The sequence below is a fragment of the Vulpes lagopus genome, chromosome 4, assembly GCF_018345385.1.
Source record: "Vulpes lagopus strain Blue_001 chromosome 4, ASM1834538v1, whole genome shotgun sequence".
Lineage (NCBI taxonomy): Eukaryota > Metazoa > Chordata > Mammalia > Carnivora > Canidae > Vulpes > Vulpes lagopus.
The window spans coordinates 117555630-117574437 of record NC_054827.1 but is presented as its reverse complement, the minus strand read 5'-3'; the positions used below and the strand labels follow the sequence as shown (position 1 = coordinate 117574437).

Below are 18808 nucleotides of genomic sequence, written 5' to 3'. Positions count from 1 at the left end.
TAGGTATATTGCCCATGTGATAGCTGATAGATCCACATGCTCATAATGCTATGGGGAATTACTGTATGCCTCAGGAAATAGTCATCCCAACTATGCCAGGATTCTCTTCTGAGATCTCCATTTGATGTAATTCCAAAGATAATTAGTTCCCAGTGATATCCAGTGATTTAAAAAGCAGGAGGGTAGGGGAAAACTGGAAGAATGCACCTTTACAAATTATATTTCCAACCTGTTTTTTTCCGGAGGAGGGAGAAAAACAATGAAAAGAAATATCTATGTGTTTTACAGCTGACTGGGGACTGATGGTTGTTCTTGCTGAAGGACAGCTTCATTATATAAATTATGACAACTAGGTGTGAAAGCATTTGATTCATGTTTTCTCCCCTTTTCCTTGGAAAAACAACCATTTTTGCCTGACGTGAATACTTCTAACAATAATGAAATGTCTTTATTCAAGAAAATATTCTGTGGGATTCATTCTAGACATGAAGGGGGTTTGAAGAAGACACTTAGGAGTTTAGTTGGGAAATTATCTGCTGAAAGCACCTGAGTGATGGCCAGCCGAAGTGCCACAGACGGGGGATGAGTGCTGCTTTGGGGAGAAAGAGCAGAGGAGGATTGTGGTGGGCAAAAGTGGACCCAAAAGAAAAATGTTTGAACTGATTCCTGAGATCAAGATTGTTGTAGGCAGAGTACAGAAGCAGACCTCATCCACCAAGAGAGGAGCAGTGTGATAGAGCTGGAGCTTGTGTCCAGCAGATGGGGGCTGACTGTGCTTCCAGGAGACGCAGAGGAAGAGCCAGGCACTGTCTGTGCTTCCTGTCTTCCTGTCAGCATTATCTGTAGTCTGGTGAGACATGCTGGATGCGACCTCCTGGGGAGTTGACACTTGGAGAAGTTTGGTAACATGTCCAGGCTATGACAGGTGACAAACACGGTGGAGCAGAGCATCACACCGATGCCAGCCTGACCCCACACCCATCCTCTTCTCATGCAGCCTCCTTTCTAGGGGCTGGTTGGAGTAAATGATCTACAACATACGTGCTAGGTCTAGTGCTCCTTCCTGGAGCAGCTCTACAGTAACTAAAACAGAAGTAATGTGATGGGAACTGGGTGTTTTAGGAGAATGTCAATAAATGGGTTGGGAGGAGGGGATGTAAAACAGAAAAATCTGTTAACTCAGCGGTGAAGTGATGAGCATCAGAATTTGGAACGGAAAAGAAAGGAGCATGGGATTTCAAAATGATCGGAACCTGGTGACTCAAACTCTAAGGCACAAAACAGGAAAGGAAGTTTATTTGACATGTATTTGCAGTTAATAATGAGGTCTGTGTTACATCCACTCATTGCTGTTCTTTTATCAGAATTTTATAATTGGTAATGAATTTTCTTTGCAGTCTTAAAATTTGATCTTGAGTTTTTTAATGCCATTAGGCATTAAATTTCTTAGGTAAAAAGATTTGAAAAACAAATTTTCTTCAGAGCTTGGTTAACCTTATTGAAGCTCATAATATCTTAAGTCAAATAAATGAGTGAAAATTTAAATTATCTTTCAATGAAAAGCATAAGAATTCGTTGATTGCTCACAAAATCACAGGTTTAGTAGGAGCAGGTTGGACTTTGAAAGTCATTCTCTTGTGTTTTAGGAGATAAAGGAAAAGACACTGACCAAAGACAGCTGCTTCCTAGATATGTGGCCTTGGGCAAGTTCTTAAATCTCTTTGAATATCAGTTCCTAATTTTTAAAACAGCACAGGGTTCTAGAGCTAAATAAAACAGAAGACATGGTTCTTGGCCCACAGTCAGTTCTAGTACCTGCTCAGTACCATTTCAGGGAAGAGAGCAGACTTGGCTGTGGTTTTGATTACAAATAGTAAGAGTCAGAAACCACATTTTCTGAATTTTCTGCAATGCATAGACATTTGTTTTTAAATTATACCATGCTAGTGAACTTTTCTGTTTATGTCTGATAATCCCGTTCTTTACCTCCTTGACTTTGCTGCTTTATAATCCCTCAAAATGGTAGCTAAGGGATTGTTCTGCATTCTCATTCCCTTACACTCTTCCCTCCTGAGTGCCAGTCTGATGGCCTGCAGAGTCCTTCCCTGCCTCCCTCCCTCCTGAATGCCAGTCTGGTGGCCTGCAGAGTCCTTCCCTGCCAAGAAGGTGCAACAGAGGAAGGCAAGATTTCCAGTTTCTCCACAACTGCGCCATCTTTGCCACTGCACATTGGGATAAACTAAACTACCCTCTTATGGTGGTGGTTCTCTTTGTGAGTCTTCATGGAAAGGTATATTTTGTAGCCTAAAGATGAATAAATGTCTTTTTTTCTTTTTAAATAGCCTACAAAATCCTTTGTGCTTTTTACCTGCCAAGATGATAGTTTTTTTAATAAGAAAGCTCAACTTATGAAAATCATTGTTAAATTGCTGCTGTGCAGGGCAGTTTGGCTTGGGGAAATCACTAGTGCTACATGTTTTTAAAATTTATTCAGAAGCAGGTAATATGAATGAAAGCTTGGTGGTCGTATTCTAATCTGTGACTATTAAGTTTTCAAAGAAATAGAATATTTCTCTTCTCTGGGTGCTTATGATTGCCGGCCAGATGCTGAAAAGTTTATCTGTGCCACTGGAGAAAGTCTTTTTAAAGATTTTATTTATTCATGATAGAGAGAGAGGCAGAGAGACACAGGCAGAGGGAGATGCAGGCTCCATGCCGGGAGCCCAATGCGGGACTCGATCCGGAAACCCCAGGATCGCACCCTGGGCCAAAGGCAGGCACTAAACCATTGAGCCACCCAGGGATCCCCTGGAGAAAGTCTTTTAATTCCCACCTTATAAATACCATTATAATGTCATTAATAGGCAACACAGGATAATTTTGGTTTAGAACAATGTTTTTCAATCTTTTTTTTTTTCCTCCCTGACAAAAAGCCTTTTTAAAGTTTTTTCCAACTTAGCTTCCCACCTCCATAAAATTTTAATCCACAGATATACTATATCTCTATTTATGTATTCCATATATACATACAGAGTAAGGTTTCTTAAGTGCTTCCTTCCCCCAAAGAGTTGGGTTTTGTGTCCTTAAGTTGATACTGTCTACACTGGGGATGCATAGTTTACAGCAGTGGATTCTCAAAGTTTTTCATTTCAAGACTTTCATATTCTCTAAAATTACCGAGTACCCTCAAGAACTTTGGTTTATGTGTGTCATATTTAGCGATACTTATCTTCTTACAAAATAAGGCTGAAAAAAATTACAAAATAATAATGTTAAAAAATATTTTGTCAAGGATGCCTGGGCGGTTTGGTGGTTAAGCGTCTGCCTTCAGCCCAGAGCGTGATCCTGGAGTCCTGGGATCCAGTCCCACAGTCGGACTCCCTGCATGGATCTCTGCCTGTGTCTCTGCCTCTCTCTGTCTCTCTCTCTGTCTCTCATGGATAAATAAGTAAAATCTTTAAAGAAAAAAAATAATTTTTTTTTGTCAGAAGTAACCATCCCTTCCCTCATCCCCACCATCACCACCAAAAAAGTTTAGTGAGAAAAGTGCCATTGTTAGGGCATTTGTGCAAATAGTAAGATTCTCATAGTTGGCTCTGCATTTTATCTGTTACAGTGTTATAAAGAAAAACTGGTATCATACAGATGCGTCATTGAAAAAGAAAGGATGTTTTTAATAACCTTTTCAGATAACAGAGGTTGCCTTTCTTTGATATTATACCAAAATTTGGCAATTTGTAGTTTCTTTAAAGGGTTAATTGCAGTCTAGCATCTCAAACTATATGTAAAAATTTTCTGTCCCCTTACTTTAAAATTCCTTGGTCTTCCAATTTGAATGGATCTTTTGTTCATGAATCATTTTGTGCCATCATACATGATCACTGGAAAATACTGCTTCTCTGACTTACCCAGATCCTCCAGATGTTAATACCATACCAACTACTCACATGTCATTAATATCACTACTGATCTTATCAGAAACTCTAAAAATAAGAGATACTTGTCAAGCTTTTTTTTTTCTTTTTTTTTTTTAATGTGGTCCTTGGCAATGAATACTGTTATTTTTCTTGAAGTGACAGGCTCACTTTGTTCATTTATGAGAAAATGTCTGCTCTATACTCAGGTTTAAATAAACAGAGCCAGTTCTTGAAATAAAAAACATCTTCCATGAAAAAGGTGCCTTGGGCAGCTTGAGCATTTGGGCCAGTATCTCTCCTTCCCTCTGTCTTCACACTTCTGTATGCAGCAGGAACAGTCTGTATACTTTCCAGTTTGTCACCCAAAATATTTACAAGACGTATGTTCAGGCTCAAGATTTAATAAAGTTAGTCTGTTGCTGTGAAAATGTGGCGAGGGGGGATATAGCTAGTATTGGGGCATTTTCCTGAATTGGCTCCTTAATAGGGTTCCTGTCATCGACCCATCATTGCTTGTGCACCACTAGTGTACATGGCAACACAGTGGAAAGGGACAGACAGCTGGTAATGGAAACAGTTCTGACCTCCCTAGGGGTTCACAGAAGCACACTTTGAGAACCACTGATTGAGAGCAAGAACTTTGAGCCAGTCTGCCTGGATTGACTCGCAACAAGTTGTAAGCTACATGCATGACCCTGAGCAGTTACCCTGATAACCCAACAGCACTCATACACATTTTACCCCCAGAACAGAGGCTACAAATCCCCACAGAATGTTTATTAGTTTTTCTATCCCATCTTTGTTTGTGGTGTTTTGTTTGTTTGTTTCATTTACATGTATATTTATATAGAACTACCAAAGTAGTTCATATAGGGAGCAGAGCAGCCAAGATTGGATTCTGAAGCAATTTGCCATGATGGAGTAAGAAAGAGGTTTGTCCAAATCCCAAATTCTTCCGAGGCTAAAGGTTTAAATATTCTCATTGGTTTTAGGGCGGTTCTTTGTAAAGGCAAATGCAAAATTTGCTGCTTTGTTTTGTAATCCTGTCAAATGCATTACAGCTATTGGTTCTGAAATTTGTGTTAATTATACCCCTCACCCAACAGTCTCTTCAAATAATTCAGGTAAAGAAAAAATCTGTCCATGATAAACATTGAATGCTTTCCTTCATTGTTGATTTGATTCAGGGCAACTTTAGTGGCAAAACCTTTGTCCTCCTCTGGTGATTCTTACCCCTCAGGATCTTTTATATTTTATAGACTTGTCTTTAAATACACATACACCCATTTTGGAGTAACCTTCATTTCATTTGGGAGGGTTTGGGGTTTGTTTGTTGTTGTTGTTTTAAATAGTCTGATATTACCTTCTGTCATGTTATTCATGCCAAAGGATCACTCGCTCTATGGGAGAAACAGCACATGGGGTTCTTCCATCTGTTGTGATTGATGACCAGACAGGTCCTGTGTCACAGCAGTTCTTTCATCTTAAGCACTTCAGTAAATATTTCATTCCCAATCAGGCACATTGTACCTTCATTTAAAAGGATTTCAGAAGTTCAAAAAAAGGATAATTCAGCATTACTAGCTTTGCTGTCCTCAGCCACATTCTTTCCTGTCCTTCGCGATGGTTGTAGATTCTCTTTTTGCCCTAATTGGCAACACATCATATATACATTTCATGTTGTGTCTTTTGTTACCAGCATTCTCTTCTACCAAAAAAGTCTTCTAAAATGTTTTAATAATCTATAACTTGAAACAAATCCATTCTCCTCATGTTGAGCATTTATTTTAAATTTACCAACATTATAAATAGTGCTGTGGAGCACATCTGTTAGGTGTTTTGGTCTTTTTTTCTGATTGTACTCTAGTTATTCCGTTGGAGACCTGTGGGAGAGTGACTGGTTCTGAGGGCAGTTTTGTAAGGCTCTTAAGGTGAATTGCTAAATTTTTTGCCAGAAGGATTGAGCCAGTTCCTCATTTCCCTTGCATTCTGCCCATTTCTTCTTATCTTTACCAGCATTGGTATTCTGTAAAATGCTTTTTAAACAGAAAAATATTATACAAGTAAAACATGAACTTTGAGCATAAGTGTCAGTACTTAGAAATTAATAGTATAACATATAATAAAACGTATAATGTATTATTATTAGGAGTCCAAACTGAACTAGCCTCAAGGAATTTTCCTTAAGGCTCTGGTGGTATGGAGTCTTCAGAACAGACCTCTCCCTAGAGTCGTTTACATTTTCTAAGCCAGTACAAACCTTGTGTAGAGAAGGTGAGAAATACAAGCTTTTGTATCTTTTGGTCTTTAGTTTTTCTATCTTAGCCCTAGGTTTTAAGACAGGTGTATAGAATGAGTGATTTTAGATAGAGCAGAAGTGTATGTGGGTTTTTAAAAATTATATAAAGCAAATTTGGATAATGCGTGACTGCTGTGTGTCTGAGTTCTTTACTAATTCTGTGTAAATTTCAGGTGTGCAACAGAGGAACATGGCTCAAGAAACTAATCACAGCCAAGTGCCTATGCTTTGTTCCACTGGCTGCGGATTTTATGGAAACCCTCGTACAAATGGCATGTGTTCAGTATGCTATAAAGAACATCTTCAAAGACAGAATAGTAGTAATGGTAGAATAAGCCCACCTGGTAAGTAATTCTGTCAAAACCCAGCAGTATTCATCATTGAGTTAGATTCAGATAGCATTAATGCCCTGGATACGTTTTTATGCTCTCACATTGTGCACATATTACTGCATTCATATCAGAAAGTTCCTCCTCCCACATCATCATTATCAATGGTGTCCTTACCCATTGAAAATAACCAGTCCAAATCCATTCCACAGCCTTATTTGCTGTGCTATAGAACTGTTATTTTATGAAAGTACAGGCATACTCTGAGTATATGTAGGTGTCTGGGTAAAGTCAGGTGTAAGTGAGGGTGGGTTATGAAGACCTTGGTTATTTTATTGATGACTTCAAAGTCAAGATAGCTGTAGAAGGAAAGAGTAGGTTACAGGTGGCCACAGCTGACTTCAGAGAAAGCCATATGCTGTAAGCGGGGAGAGGTGTAGCAGTGTGACTGGGAGTAAGGGGTGTTCATCGCCTGCTCACCTTAATTCTGGGTGCATATTGTGTGTCTGAGGATTCTGGGGTTGCAGAGATGGGTTTCTTAGGTCAGCCACTGGTTGTATCGGAACAATCAGAAGGATTCTGAGTGTGAGCTTTGCAGAGGTGTAGCGGTCAATGAAGGCTGTTACCTAGTTTGTGTAAGATTCTGCATGGGGTCTTTCTCATCATTGCTTTGTGTTCAAGCCAAAAGCTAGAGCCATTTAATCAAAATTTCTCCAAATTTTCTCAAAGCTAAGATCAAGTGAATATAAATTGTTTTTTAAAATTAAATCATCTACATATTTTGCCTTATCTTCATAAGGCAAGGAATATTCACAAGGAATATAGCTAAAATTGCTAGCACAGATTTCAATTCCGAACTTAGGTTTGCCTTAACTACTACATCTTTTAAATACCTCATTTGTGTACTAGGACTTGACTTGCAAGATGTGTGTGTGTGACACACAGTCCTGAGAAAGAGGAGTTCAGTTCATTAATATATACAGTTTGTATATGGTTTCTTTCTTGGTTTAAATGACTTTTTTTTCTTTGGGAAATTACTGAAAATTCTTACTAAAAGTAATGAACCAGCATATGATAGATGTTAGTAAAACAGGATTGGCCCACTCTGTTGCACAGATTGGTATTCTCTGTTTAGATCAGGTGTTGGGATTCCCAGAGCACAATGTCCCTAATGCGAAATGTGCTTCTGTTGCAGCAGCTTCTGTCAGTACTCTGTCTGAATCTTTACCCGTCCAGTGCACAGACGGCAGTGTCGCGGATGCTCAGTTACCACTAGACTCCACGTCTGCATCTGTGCAGCCAAGGTAAGATGTGGGCTCTGAGTGCTGCTTGTGAAGCTAGTGAAGAATAAAGCACATGTTCTCTATTTGATCAGGGCTGTGAGGAAAACTGGGTCCAGTCCCTTTAGGGTTAACCTGCCCAAAGCTATGTCTATCTCATTACTGACCAACTGACCTGTTAGAAGAGGCTTCTTGTTGTGTTTGCATTTTTAAGCAGTTGGGAAGGTGTCTTTAAGTTCCCATTTCTTTTGAGACAGCCTTTCCTTTATTTCTCCCGGTAACATGTCCCAGCCCTGAAGTCCTTCTGAATTCAGACACTGGGTTCTCCTAACCATGGCCTGTCCCTGCAGGGGCCCTGCCTATGACTCTGCTCCCTCCCTGGCATGGCGCCCCCAATTCAGGCCATGCCAGAGCTTTCCATTCTCACTGTGAAGTCCCGCCAGATAGAAGCCTGAAAACGCAGAAGTACTTGATTCGCCTGCAGTCTGCCGTTAGGAGACAAGGATGACATTTCTACTCGATAGTTTCTTTCCCCAGTTTGTGATGGGAGATGCCTAGTTCTGCTGCACCAGCACATACTTTACAGTATTATACCCGGGCTCCTGACTCTGTACCAGGCGTGACTGCACTGGTGTTCATGTGCTGAATTCATGCACAGAGACCACTCACTATTGCTCTTATTTTTAAAAGCCATGTATTTCTGGTCCAAACTGGTCTCTGAGTTCATGGCCTGTGGTTCATGCAGAGGTTAGAAAACAGTATCTCTGTGTTCTCTCTTGTAATGATGTACTTAGATATGTTGAACTTGTACTTATTACATCACTTTAATTACTGCTCCTACATGAGATCATTTTTCAAATCTACATATTTTTGCTTTTCTAGCCCTGTATCAAATCAGTCACTTTTATCAGAATCTGTAGCATCTTCCCAAGTGGACAGTACATCTGTGGACAAAGCAGTACCTGAAACAGAAGACCTGCAAGGTTTGCATATGAGCTAGCATACTTTTGTCGTTCATTTAACAGTTGAGGATTACAGGCCAGGCAGTAACCTAGGTGCATATTTTTTTTTAATTGACTGCCTAAAATATATTTTTACATTTATTATTAGGAGCAGAATATTTTATATCTCAAGTATTTAATTGAAGTGTTGGGAGCCATTTCCCACTGATCTATAATTATGTCATCAACATAAATGTGGAAAATTGTAAATGTATTTAGTTTGAGAACTATAAGTGAATGAGTAGTGGTATTACAATATACTGTTCTCTTTTACTGTTATTTTTACCAATTTAACCTAAGTATTATTTCCCCTGCAAGCAACTATAGCTGCGGCCTAAGAGGAATCTCTTGGGTTCTTTTGTTTTGTTTTGTTTTTGTTTTGTTTTTTAAAGATTTTATTTATTCATGAGCGACACAAAGAGAAAGGCAGAGACGTAGGTAGAGCGAGAAGCAGGTTCCTTGTGGGGAGCCCAGTGTGGGACTCAGTCCTCAGATCGCAGGAACATGCCCTGAGCCGAAGGCAGATGCTCAACCACTGAGCCACCCAGGAGCCCAAATCTCTTGTTTTTTGACTCAGATTGTCAGAGACTGTTTGACTTGACTGGTGGTTGCCCGTCTCTCAGTATCTGTGGCCACGAGCATAGCCATCACGTTCAGTTTCCCATTTTCACAGCATGGTGCCTCTAGTTCTTGCCCACACTCTTTATATCCCCATTATGTGGATTAGAATGATGTAGAAGGGTTTTAAAATGTGTATGAAGGCTTTCTGGATATGCAAAGATGATAGACATTGTGGAGGCTGGTAGATAGTGCATGTATGTGTGGAGACAATGGCTCACTGAAGGAGGACACTTGGGAAAGGTAAGCCCATGGCTGAGCCTGCGGCATGATTTAGAGAAGATGCCCGGACCAGTGAGAACTTCCATCAAACATAGTGTTCATGTGGTAGTGACAGAGAAGTTTGCTGAAGTTTAAATGTGGCTGAGCTGGCTGGTTCCTTTGCTCTGAGTTTATGCCCAGCAAATGATTAGCATAATTTGCCTATTCATAGATGTTGTTATAGCAAGAAAATAGAGCGTCTGGCCAACATCAGTATTGTCTTCCATGCAGCATAAATATTATTTTAAGTTAAAGAATAAATATTATAATTGAATAAATTTTACTTTTTAGTTAAATCGAAAAATATAAGGAAAGGCAGAAATAGAAAAATCCCTAAGATTTTGTTATCCATGGGACGTGAGGAATAGGAGAAGGGTGGTAAGGCTTTTTGGTTTTGTGATGGTGGCAGTGGCCAGCAGCTTTAGATGGGGTGCTGAAAGAGGTGGTGTGGCCAAACAGGATGTGTATAAAGTTGGGCGTGATCACATTTCAGAACTAGCTCCATTGGAGATTGTAGGTAAGTAATTGGTATTTAAATATGTGAGGAGTATTAATGTCTGAGATTTGGGAGTCCTTGGCACATGTTGAGAAATGAGGGCTGGGACACCTGGGTGGCTCAGCAGTTGGGCGTCTGCCTTCAGCCCAGGGCGTGATCCTGGGGTCCCAGGATCGTGTCCTGCTTTGGGCTCCCCGCATGGAGCCTGCTTCTCTCTCTGCCTGTGTCTCTGTCTCTCTCTCTCTCTGTCTCTCATGAATTAATAAACTCTTAAAAAAAAAAAAAAAGAAAGAAAGAAAAATGAGGGCTGAGATTAGGAGGAGCAAGTTGGAAAATGAGTCAGCAAAGGAAGGAGGAGTCATCTGGGTCCTGGGTAATTCCAGCCCACAGGTGCCCACGTCGGAGTGTTTCTAGAAGCAAGGGTTGCTTAGCAGTTTAGGAAGAGAGCTAAGTAAGGAACAGTGAAAACAGGCTGCTAATAATCACGAAGATGTTACGTCTCGCAATGGAACAAATTTCAGAATGTTGGTAATGAACAGAACAGATGCGGCTTAAGGATCTGGTAGCAGTTGTTTCGCAAGTCTGACAAAGGATGAAGAGAGGTTGGTGAAAGATCATTGTGTAAAGTGCCTTTATACCACTCATGGTTAATGGATGACAACAGCCCTGAGAACAGGAATGGAGAAGGTGGTCTTGAAGCCATAGCAGGAGAAATTGAGGGTTTTGAAAATTACACTCCTTTTTCCACGTACAATTTCTATGACTTTTGTGGTTAAACCAGTATTAACTTGTAAGTACCTGTCTTTACAACTTAGCATTCCTTATTTTAACATTGCAGAATCTTTGAAACATCGAGTATAAGTTTCATCTGAGTTTGAGAGGATTCATTTTTCAGTATGTAAAATCCTCTAATAGCCTAGTTTTTAAAAAGGTCTTGCTTATTCTGTTGAATTAAAAGTGTCTTCTTTCATTATAAACATGTTTCTCCTGCTATCCAAAAGTAGAGTATTTCTGTGAAACCTTTTGTAAACCAAAGTGGTGTAAAAAAGCAATTACCATTTCATAAAAGCGAAAATTCTCTTTGGATATCTCAGTCAGCAAAAAAGGTACTAATGTAGGTTTTTCATAAAAGTGAAGTGGCATATAGCAAACTCTCAGTAGCGGGGGAATTGAATGTGTGTGTATGTGTGCCTTTATGTATACACATACACTCAACGTAAACGTACTTGTGATTTCTCTGTTGGATAGAAATAAATGCAGAGAATATTTTTTTCCCATCTATTTAGTGGATGGACAAAAATTGATAAAGAAGTCTTGTACTCAAGTCCTGTGGTCATTTGAGCTAGAACCGGAACCCAGGCATCTGACTTGAGGCCAGTCTGTCTACTGGACAGTTGTAACGCTCCCTAGACTGGGATGTGGGTATGTGCGTTCCTCTTGACATGTGAGGCCCCACCATTCATTCAGCATAGTGTCGTCTGGTTTGGTGACTGACCAATTATCTACTTTCTTCCATATTATTCCATTTGCATCCTTCAGGGAAATTTATTTAGATGGGAAGATCATCCCAGATGGAAGAGGGTACATGAGTAGCAGCTGTGCATCTAATCTAAGCCAGTATCTTCTAACATTCTTTATTAGAGTTTTCAGATTAGTTTTCTTGAAACAGCTTTCTTCTCTGTAGGTATCCTGCTTATAATGAGGATATGTTGCTACCAGTTGGGTGGGACTGCTTTCATTTTGTCCTCGTGGCTCTGAAGAATTTTTCTCCTCTTTGAATGAGAATTTAATGTATCATAGCATGTTTCTCATTTAATTTTTTTATTTTAACCATTGGCAGTACCTAACTTAGATTGTCTCACTTAGGAATGTCAGATTTTTAGTTGACAGAAGCTAGCTTTAAAAACATTTTTTCAAGTGTTTTGGTACATTTCACATTATCATGCTGGATTGTCGTGCTGCGCATTATGCTTCGCTTCATTTAACCGCTCAGTCCCTCGGTTCCTGGACCTCAATAAAAAGAAGTGGAATTTGGATCAAAGGTTCTGTTTTCATACATTGACACCTCCACTTCTCTGAGCCATATTTTTATCACTTTTAAAGGAGAATAAGTAATAGCCACATGCACCTTACAGGGTGCTCGAAGTCATTGAAATAACAGAAGTGAAGTGGGCTTTGTTACACGTAAGAGAGGATTGTGAAGCTTCCCAACAGTAGCACGAGGTGATGAAGCAGAGGGCTGAGCCCTTCATCAGTGACACATTCTAGGAGGACTTGAGTTCCTGTCAGCACAGTGGATAGGAATGCCATACAGAGTAACTTCGTGCACTAGACTTTCAGGCTCCAGCTTTCAGGGATCCTGACTTCATGCAGACTTGAGTGGACAACTCAGTGGCTCAGAACAATCTGAGAGGAATAGTCCCATTAGACTAATTTGAGAAAGCTGCCTGGATTAAAAAATCAAAGATTTCTTCTGATTTTAAAAGCTGGGTGAGAATAGCCAAATAATCTTGAAAAAGTAGAACAGAGTTGGAGGAAAACTAACCATTCCCAGTCTCAGAACTGCCCACCAGCTGCAGTAGTTGAGACTTACAGACACAGGCCTGAGAACACTCCTGTTGATGGTGGGGCTAGCACAGCATCCAGAAATACGCTCTGATGGTTGTGGGCAGTTGATGTTCAGCAAGTGTGCCAAGATCTTCCAGTAGGGGAGGAGTAGGCTTTAGCAGATGATGCTGGACAGTTGACAGAGTGAAGTTGGATCTCTGCCTCACCTTATACAGAAGTTTACTCCAGAATACCAGAACATAGGAGCCAAGACTGTAAAGCGTTTAAAAGAAAACAGACATAAGTCTTAATGACCTTGGCTCAGGCATGCTTCCTTACGTGGGGTATCTGAAGCACAAGCCACCAGATTAAAACACACATTAAACCTATTACTTCAAGGGCCACCATCAAGACGGTGAAAAGGGGGCAGCCCGGGTGGCTCAGCGTAAAGTTTAGTGCCTCCTTCAGCCCAGGGCTTGATCCTGGAGACCCAGGATCGAGTCCCACGTCAGGCTCTCTGCATGGAGCCTGCTTGTCCCTCTGCCTGTGTCTCTGCCTCTCTCTCTATGTCTCAAATGAATAAATAAATAAAATCTTAATAAAGAGGAAAAAAAAGACGGTGAAAAGGCAGGCCACAGAATAGGAAAATAACATTTGCCAGTGACATATCTGATTAAGATATAAAGAATGTTATAATTCAACAGTAGAAAGACAACAGTTTTTTAAAGGGCAAAGGATCTAAATAGACGTTTATCCAAAAAAGATATGCAGATGGCCGAGTGTTAAGGAATGGAGAAATTAGAACCCTAATACATGCTTGTTGGGGGTGGAAAATGGTGCAGCCATCTTGGGAAACATTTGGGCAGTTACACATTTAATTCAGAAAGAGAGTTAACCCATATGAGCCAGAAATTCCATTCCTAAATTCCAGGGGACTGAAAACGTGTGTCCACACAGAAACTTGTGTGAGAATGCTCATAGCAGCATTGTTCATAGTTACCAAAATGTGGAAACAGCCCAGATGGCCATCAGCGGGTGACTGGATAAACGAGATGTTGCCTATCCATACTGGGGTGTGTGCTCAGCTGTGAAAGGATTCCAAGTTCTGATACCTGCCACAGCAGGAGTGAACTCTGAAAACATGCAGAATACATGCAGGTAGCAAGGCCACATGTCATATGGTTCATTTATACAAAAGGTAAGTCTGGTGGAGAAGGCTCCCAGCCGGAGCAGAAACTGTGGGACAGGCATACAGGAGGACACATGCCATTGTGGGTGGTGGGAGCTGCGGGAGCAGCGCTTGCTGGAGGGGCCAGTTCAGCAAGTCTGTGTCAGAACTAAAGCCAAGGAGGTGGTTGAAAGCAAGTCATAGACGATCCCTGAGGTATTAGTTCTAATAAGTGGTTAGGGGGAAGAGAGCCTCGTGAAGGAAGGCTGGTTGGTTTTTTGTTTTTTTTTTAAAGATGGCCTGAAATTGTATTTTAAGAAGATTAATGTGACACTTCTTCGCCCCAAGATAGCTGCTGATAGAAATTCCTTTCCTGCACAGAGCTGCTCTGTCCAGAAAGGTGACCACACATCTCGGGTAGCTAGTGAGCACTTGAAATGTGGCTTGTCTGAAATTAGATACTTTTTACTACATATTTGTTTGCTAGTTACACCAAGTGTAACATACACACAAGTTTCAAAGACTGAGTATCAAAAAGATGAGAAATGTTAAATACCGATTACATTTTAAATGATAATATATGTTAACTTTGCCCTTCCTATACTTTTTAACACAGTGACTGGAAAATATAAAATTAAATCTATAGCTTGGTGTATTTTTTTGGAGCCTGCTATACTATAAACTTATTTTTCCCTGGAATATTTAAAATGTTCTCATTTTGTGAACAATTTTTGAGCTAGGACCACAGATCATTTTGTCCAATCCCTCATTTTACATAAAGTAAAGGACAGGGGAGGAAAATGAATGTTCTCCCAGTGGGTTATTGGGAAGGTGTGTGTTCATTCAATGTTTGTTGAGCGGCTGCGCTATCAGCACTGGGTGGAAGTGGTGAGCAGAAGCCTCCCAGGAAGGTGTGTGTGTGTGTGTGTGTGTGTGTGTGTGTGTCACTTCACGTGGGGATTGTGTCTGCTGTCAGACGACTCCAGGTGCCTATTAGTATCATCACGCATATTAATATGCTCCCAGAGGTAATGCTGAATTGTTTATATACTTTTATATTTGTGTGCTTTTTTTTTTTTTTAACAGGACCCAGAGCTGAGGGCCTTGTTCCTCCTGAATGGGACCCTCCACGTGGGTAGTTGAACTAATTTTACCCACCCTGTGCTTGTGAAGTGTCAAGTTACTGGCCAGTACACTTTGTCTAGTTGGGATTCCCATTAAAAATTAAGTTTACTTAAAAAAAAAAAAATAAGTTTACTTCCCAGGCCTCATGCCTAGGAGTCCCAAACAGCCCCTGAGGACCAGCAGGTCACACGCAGGCAGCTGACCTTGTGCACAGTTGCCATGTCAGACTGAGAAACTGCCTAGTTCTGAGGACACTTGTTCTTTTTGGCATCAGATGCAGTATGTGTACGGCTCTTTTAAAAGATGAATTGTTTTCTTTTCCATAAATAAGAGTCTGATAAGGCAGGCTTTGATTTTCAGTTTCACATACAAGAAAATGGGTCATTTTGGGGAATCCTGAGCCCTCACACAACACTAGATCATTTTCCCTATGAACTAATCCGGTGAATGTTTAAATTCAGGATGCCAGGGCAGCCCGGGTGGCTCAGTGGTTTAGCGCAGCCTTCAGCCCAGGGCCTGATCCTGGAGACCTGGGATGGAGTCCCACATCGAGATCCCTGCGTGGAGCCTGCTTCTCCCTCTGCCTCTCTCTCTCTCTCTCTCTCTCTCATGAATAAGTAAATAAAATCTTAAAAAAAAAAAAAAATTCAGGCTGCCTGTCCCCTAACTAGTTTGAAACAAGTGAAGGTCATCTTAGTCTCATGGGATCATGGTGGACGGGTGAGATCAGCCTCAGAAGATGGTCCTCATGCGTAAGCTCTCAGGCTGCCTGTGGATCCTTAACTCTAAAGATAGTGTGTTTGCCATCGACAGGTTGTTGGAGCTGATACTATGAAATGTCTTCACAGAGATGTGTGTACGGAGTAGCATTTGTGTTTGTGGCAGGGAAACATGTTTTCACTCTCCTCCATTTCCAGATTCCAAAGTTTGTGCCTCAGCAATTTACCCAGTTTTGTTTAAAAAAAGTTTTCTTGGAATAGTGCTGTTATTGCTGTTAAAGCATTGTTCATATAAGTTTATGTGAACATCATAGTTTCTTGGGAGACCAGGTTAGATATTATGGCTTATAGATTTCAAAGGTAATAAACAGATTCTTTTCTGATACTAAGTTAAACTATTTTTGAGCTCTTTACAAATAGTGGAACGTTATTTGATATGTTCTGGGGGCTGTGGGTAAAACAAGTAAGACATTCAGAACCTATCCTCATGAGGTCACATTCTGAGGATATTTATTTATTAATACTGAAAGGCTTTATGTGTTCCATAGCCTGTTTTAAAACATTCATAAAATGTTTATATTTACAACTGTCTCCCATCTGGTTTCAGAATGTCTAGGTGGAATAATCAGTTATAGAATTGTTCATTCGTGCATATTTACTTGTTAGTTGGTGGTGTTTTGTCTTTGTCATATTTTGTTAAAACGGGAGGTAATGTAGTTAACATAAGCAGTCTAGAATCCATTACATCAGATGCTTGAGCATCTACTCTGTAGAATTCACTGTGCTGGAGATTCAGATAGGAAATAAGAAATCATCTGTCCTTGGTGGGCTTACAGTGTAATTGGGGAAACTGGGGCACGTGACTCCAGTAAGTGAGTAATTGAGGAATGCAGTTGAGCAGGTTTTTGTGGCGTGCCTGCCAATGTGGTCTGGGATGTGAGGACAGGCACTGGTGGCAGGAGTGAAATGGACAAGCTCCTGCCCTGGAGGAGCTCACTGCTAAGCCAGGTTAAGACAGAGGCCATTATAATAGCATGGGCTATACTATTGGGGTACATAGGAAGAGCTTCCTATTCTAAGCTGTTGCATAGGGGATAGAGTGAAAGTTGATGGTATAAGCTTAAACAAGACAAGAGAGACCAGTTCAATTAAGCCAGGTAAAGAGTGAGACAAGAGGGCCATGGGAAAGCATTCCACACAGAAAGGTTATTGACAGAAGCCTTTGTATGTTTGGAGAAACTGGCATTTCCTAAGGCTGGAGCCAGGAGTGTGGCGAGGCACGGGAGACGGGAGAAGAGTTTTTTTTTTTTTTTTTAATATATATATATATATTTTCCAGGTGTTTTTAATTGTGTAAAGTGAGTTTGACAGGCCTCTGGGCTTTCTCCTGGAGGTGAGTCACACTGTCAGACTTGCACTCGGAGCAGGTGGCTGGAGGTAGCGTGTGTAGACTGCAGAAGCAGTTGTGCCCACAACACGAGCTGTGCCCAGGACTTGACAGAGCCTAGCAAGGGAGCCAAGGCTAATCTGTGAACCCTGCATTTCTCCAGAGCAAGGGGGGCTTGAGCTTCACCTGCACAATGGAAGAGGTAGACCCAGGGTAGATGAGGAAGAGAAAGGAGTACCTTTGCATAGGTTATAAATGGTGTGAGCAGAGGGCTGGCTTCACGGTTGTTAAGTAGCAGGCTGCTCAGGAAGGACTAGAGGGTGAGAGGGACACCTGGGTAGTTCAGCGGTTGAGCATCTACCTTTGGCTCAGGGTGTGATCCCAGTGTCCTGGGATGGAGTCCTGCATTGGGCTCCCCACAGGGAGCCTGCTTCTCTCTCTGCCTGTATCTCTGCCTCTCTCTCTCTCTCTCTGTCTCTCATGAATAAAATAAACTCTTTAAAAAAAAAAAAAAAAGACTAGAAGGGTGAGAACTTGGCCGTGGAAAGTCACTGTTTGAGAGCAAGATGTACTGTGCGCTAGGTTATGCGCAGACTCTGGTGGCAGTGTGCAGGAGGGCCAGAGGGGTCACATTGGTTAGGGTTGACATACCGTGATTTGACTGAATCTTGCTGCAGCCAACCTTGGCCTTGCTACTTGTGTGCATCCATTTGTTATCCTAATTTTAATGTTCTGATAAATTTATCTTCTAACATTTTAGAGGTTTTATGTGAAACATTCTGGAAATTTGAAACATGGCATTCCGTCTAATCTTGGTTTCAGCTTTTTTTGTCCTTGTTCTCTGAGATATATACATAGTTCTGACCCCAACGATATTTCGACGTTGACACGTGGCTGTTTTACTTACGCACTCCCTTAGAATACCCAGCTAGTATTTGTGTGTGTGCGCTTGTGAGTGCGCAGGCACACGCACACCTTTTATTGATCAAATACATAATTATTAAAAAAAGGGAATACAGAGTGAGACCTCAAGTCACTGCTTTAACATGTCAGTATACTAGATTTCCTGTTTGTGTATGCACAGATACGTAATATGTACATACATATAATGAAAGGGTGTGTATTACGTAATCCACTTTGTAACTTTATGTAAGCTTCTTTCCATGCTAACAGATTCCTCAGCTCTCCTCACAATAACAGATCAGTGAGGTTGGGGTAGGGGGACAACCACCACCCAGCATTAAAATCTTACTGAATAATTAAATTTTACCACCTTCCTGTTTTTGTCAGCTTCAGTATCAGATACGGCACAGCAGCCATCTGAAGAGCAAAGCAAGTCTCTTGAAAAACCAAAACAAAAAAAGAATCGCTGTTTCATGTGCAGGAAGAAAGTGGGACTTACTGGTAAGGACCTAAATCTAATGGTTTGAACTTAAGATTATATATTAAAATTCGTATGGCTTACTGTTCTGGCTTCACTGGAGATCATTTTTGTTACCGTGAGAGTTAATACTGGATATGCTTCAGTGTCTGAATTTTCTTAAATAAAGTAGCTTTAATTATATACCTGAAAGTGAAATGAATAGATTTTCTTTTAAAAATTCATTCCAGCTGGGTTTGAGAGCATTAGACCCCAGGTTGACCCCAGGTTGGGTCAGTGT

At 40.8% G+C, this 18808-nt stretch overlaps 1 protein-coding gene across 9 annotated transcripts in view; it reads left to right on the top strand.

The window, feature by feature from the left end:
* Nucleotides 1-18808, top strand: part of ZFAND6 (zinc finger AN1-type containing 6) — a 64407-nt gene that overhangs the window by 42783 nt on the left and 2816 nt on the right. For 7 of the 9 annotated variants that reach the window (XM_041751789.1, XM_041751792.1, XM_041751788.1 and 4 more), the window contains 4 exons: nucleotides 6390-6560; nucleotides 7741-7849; nucleotides 8708-8808; nucleotides 18438-18551. In XM_041751789.1, coding sequence (XP_041607723.1) covers nucleotides 6407-6560; nucleotides 7741-7849; nucleotides 8708-8808; nucleotides 18438-18551 — 478 coding nt within the window. In that variant the 5' untranslated portion in view covers nucleotides 6390-6406. Of the gene's footprint in view, nucleotides 1-4770; nucleotides 4850-6389; nucleotides 6561-7740; nucleotides 7850-8707; nucleotides 8809-18437; nucleotides 18552-18808 lie in introns of those variants that run through there. The other 2 variants (XM_041751795.1, XM_041751796.1) reach the window with 2 other exon arrangements.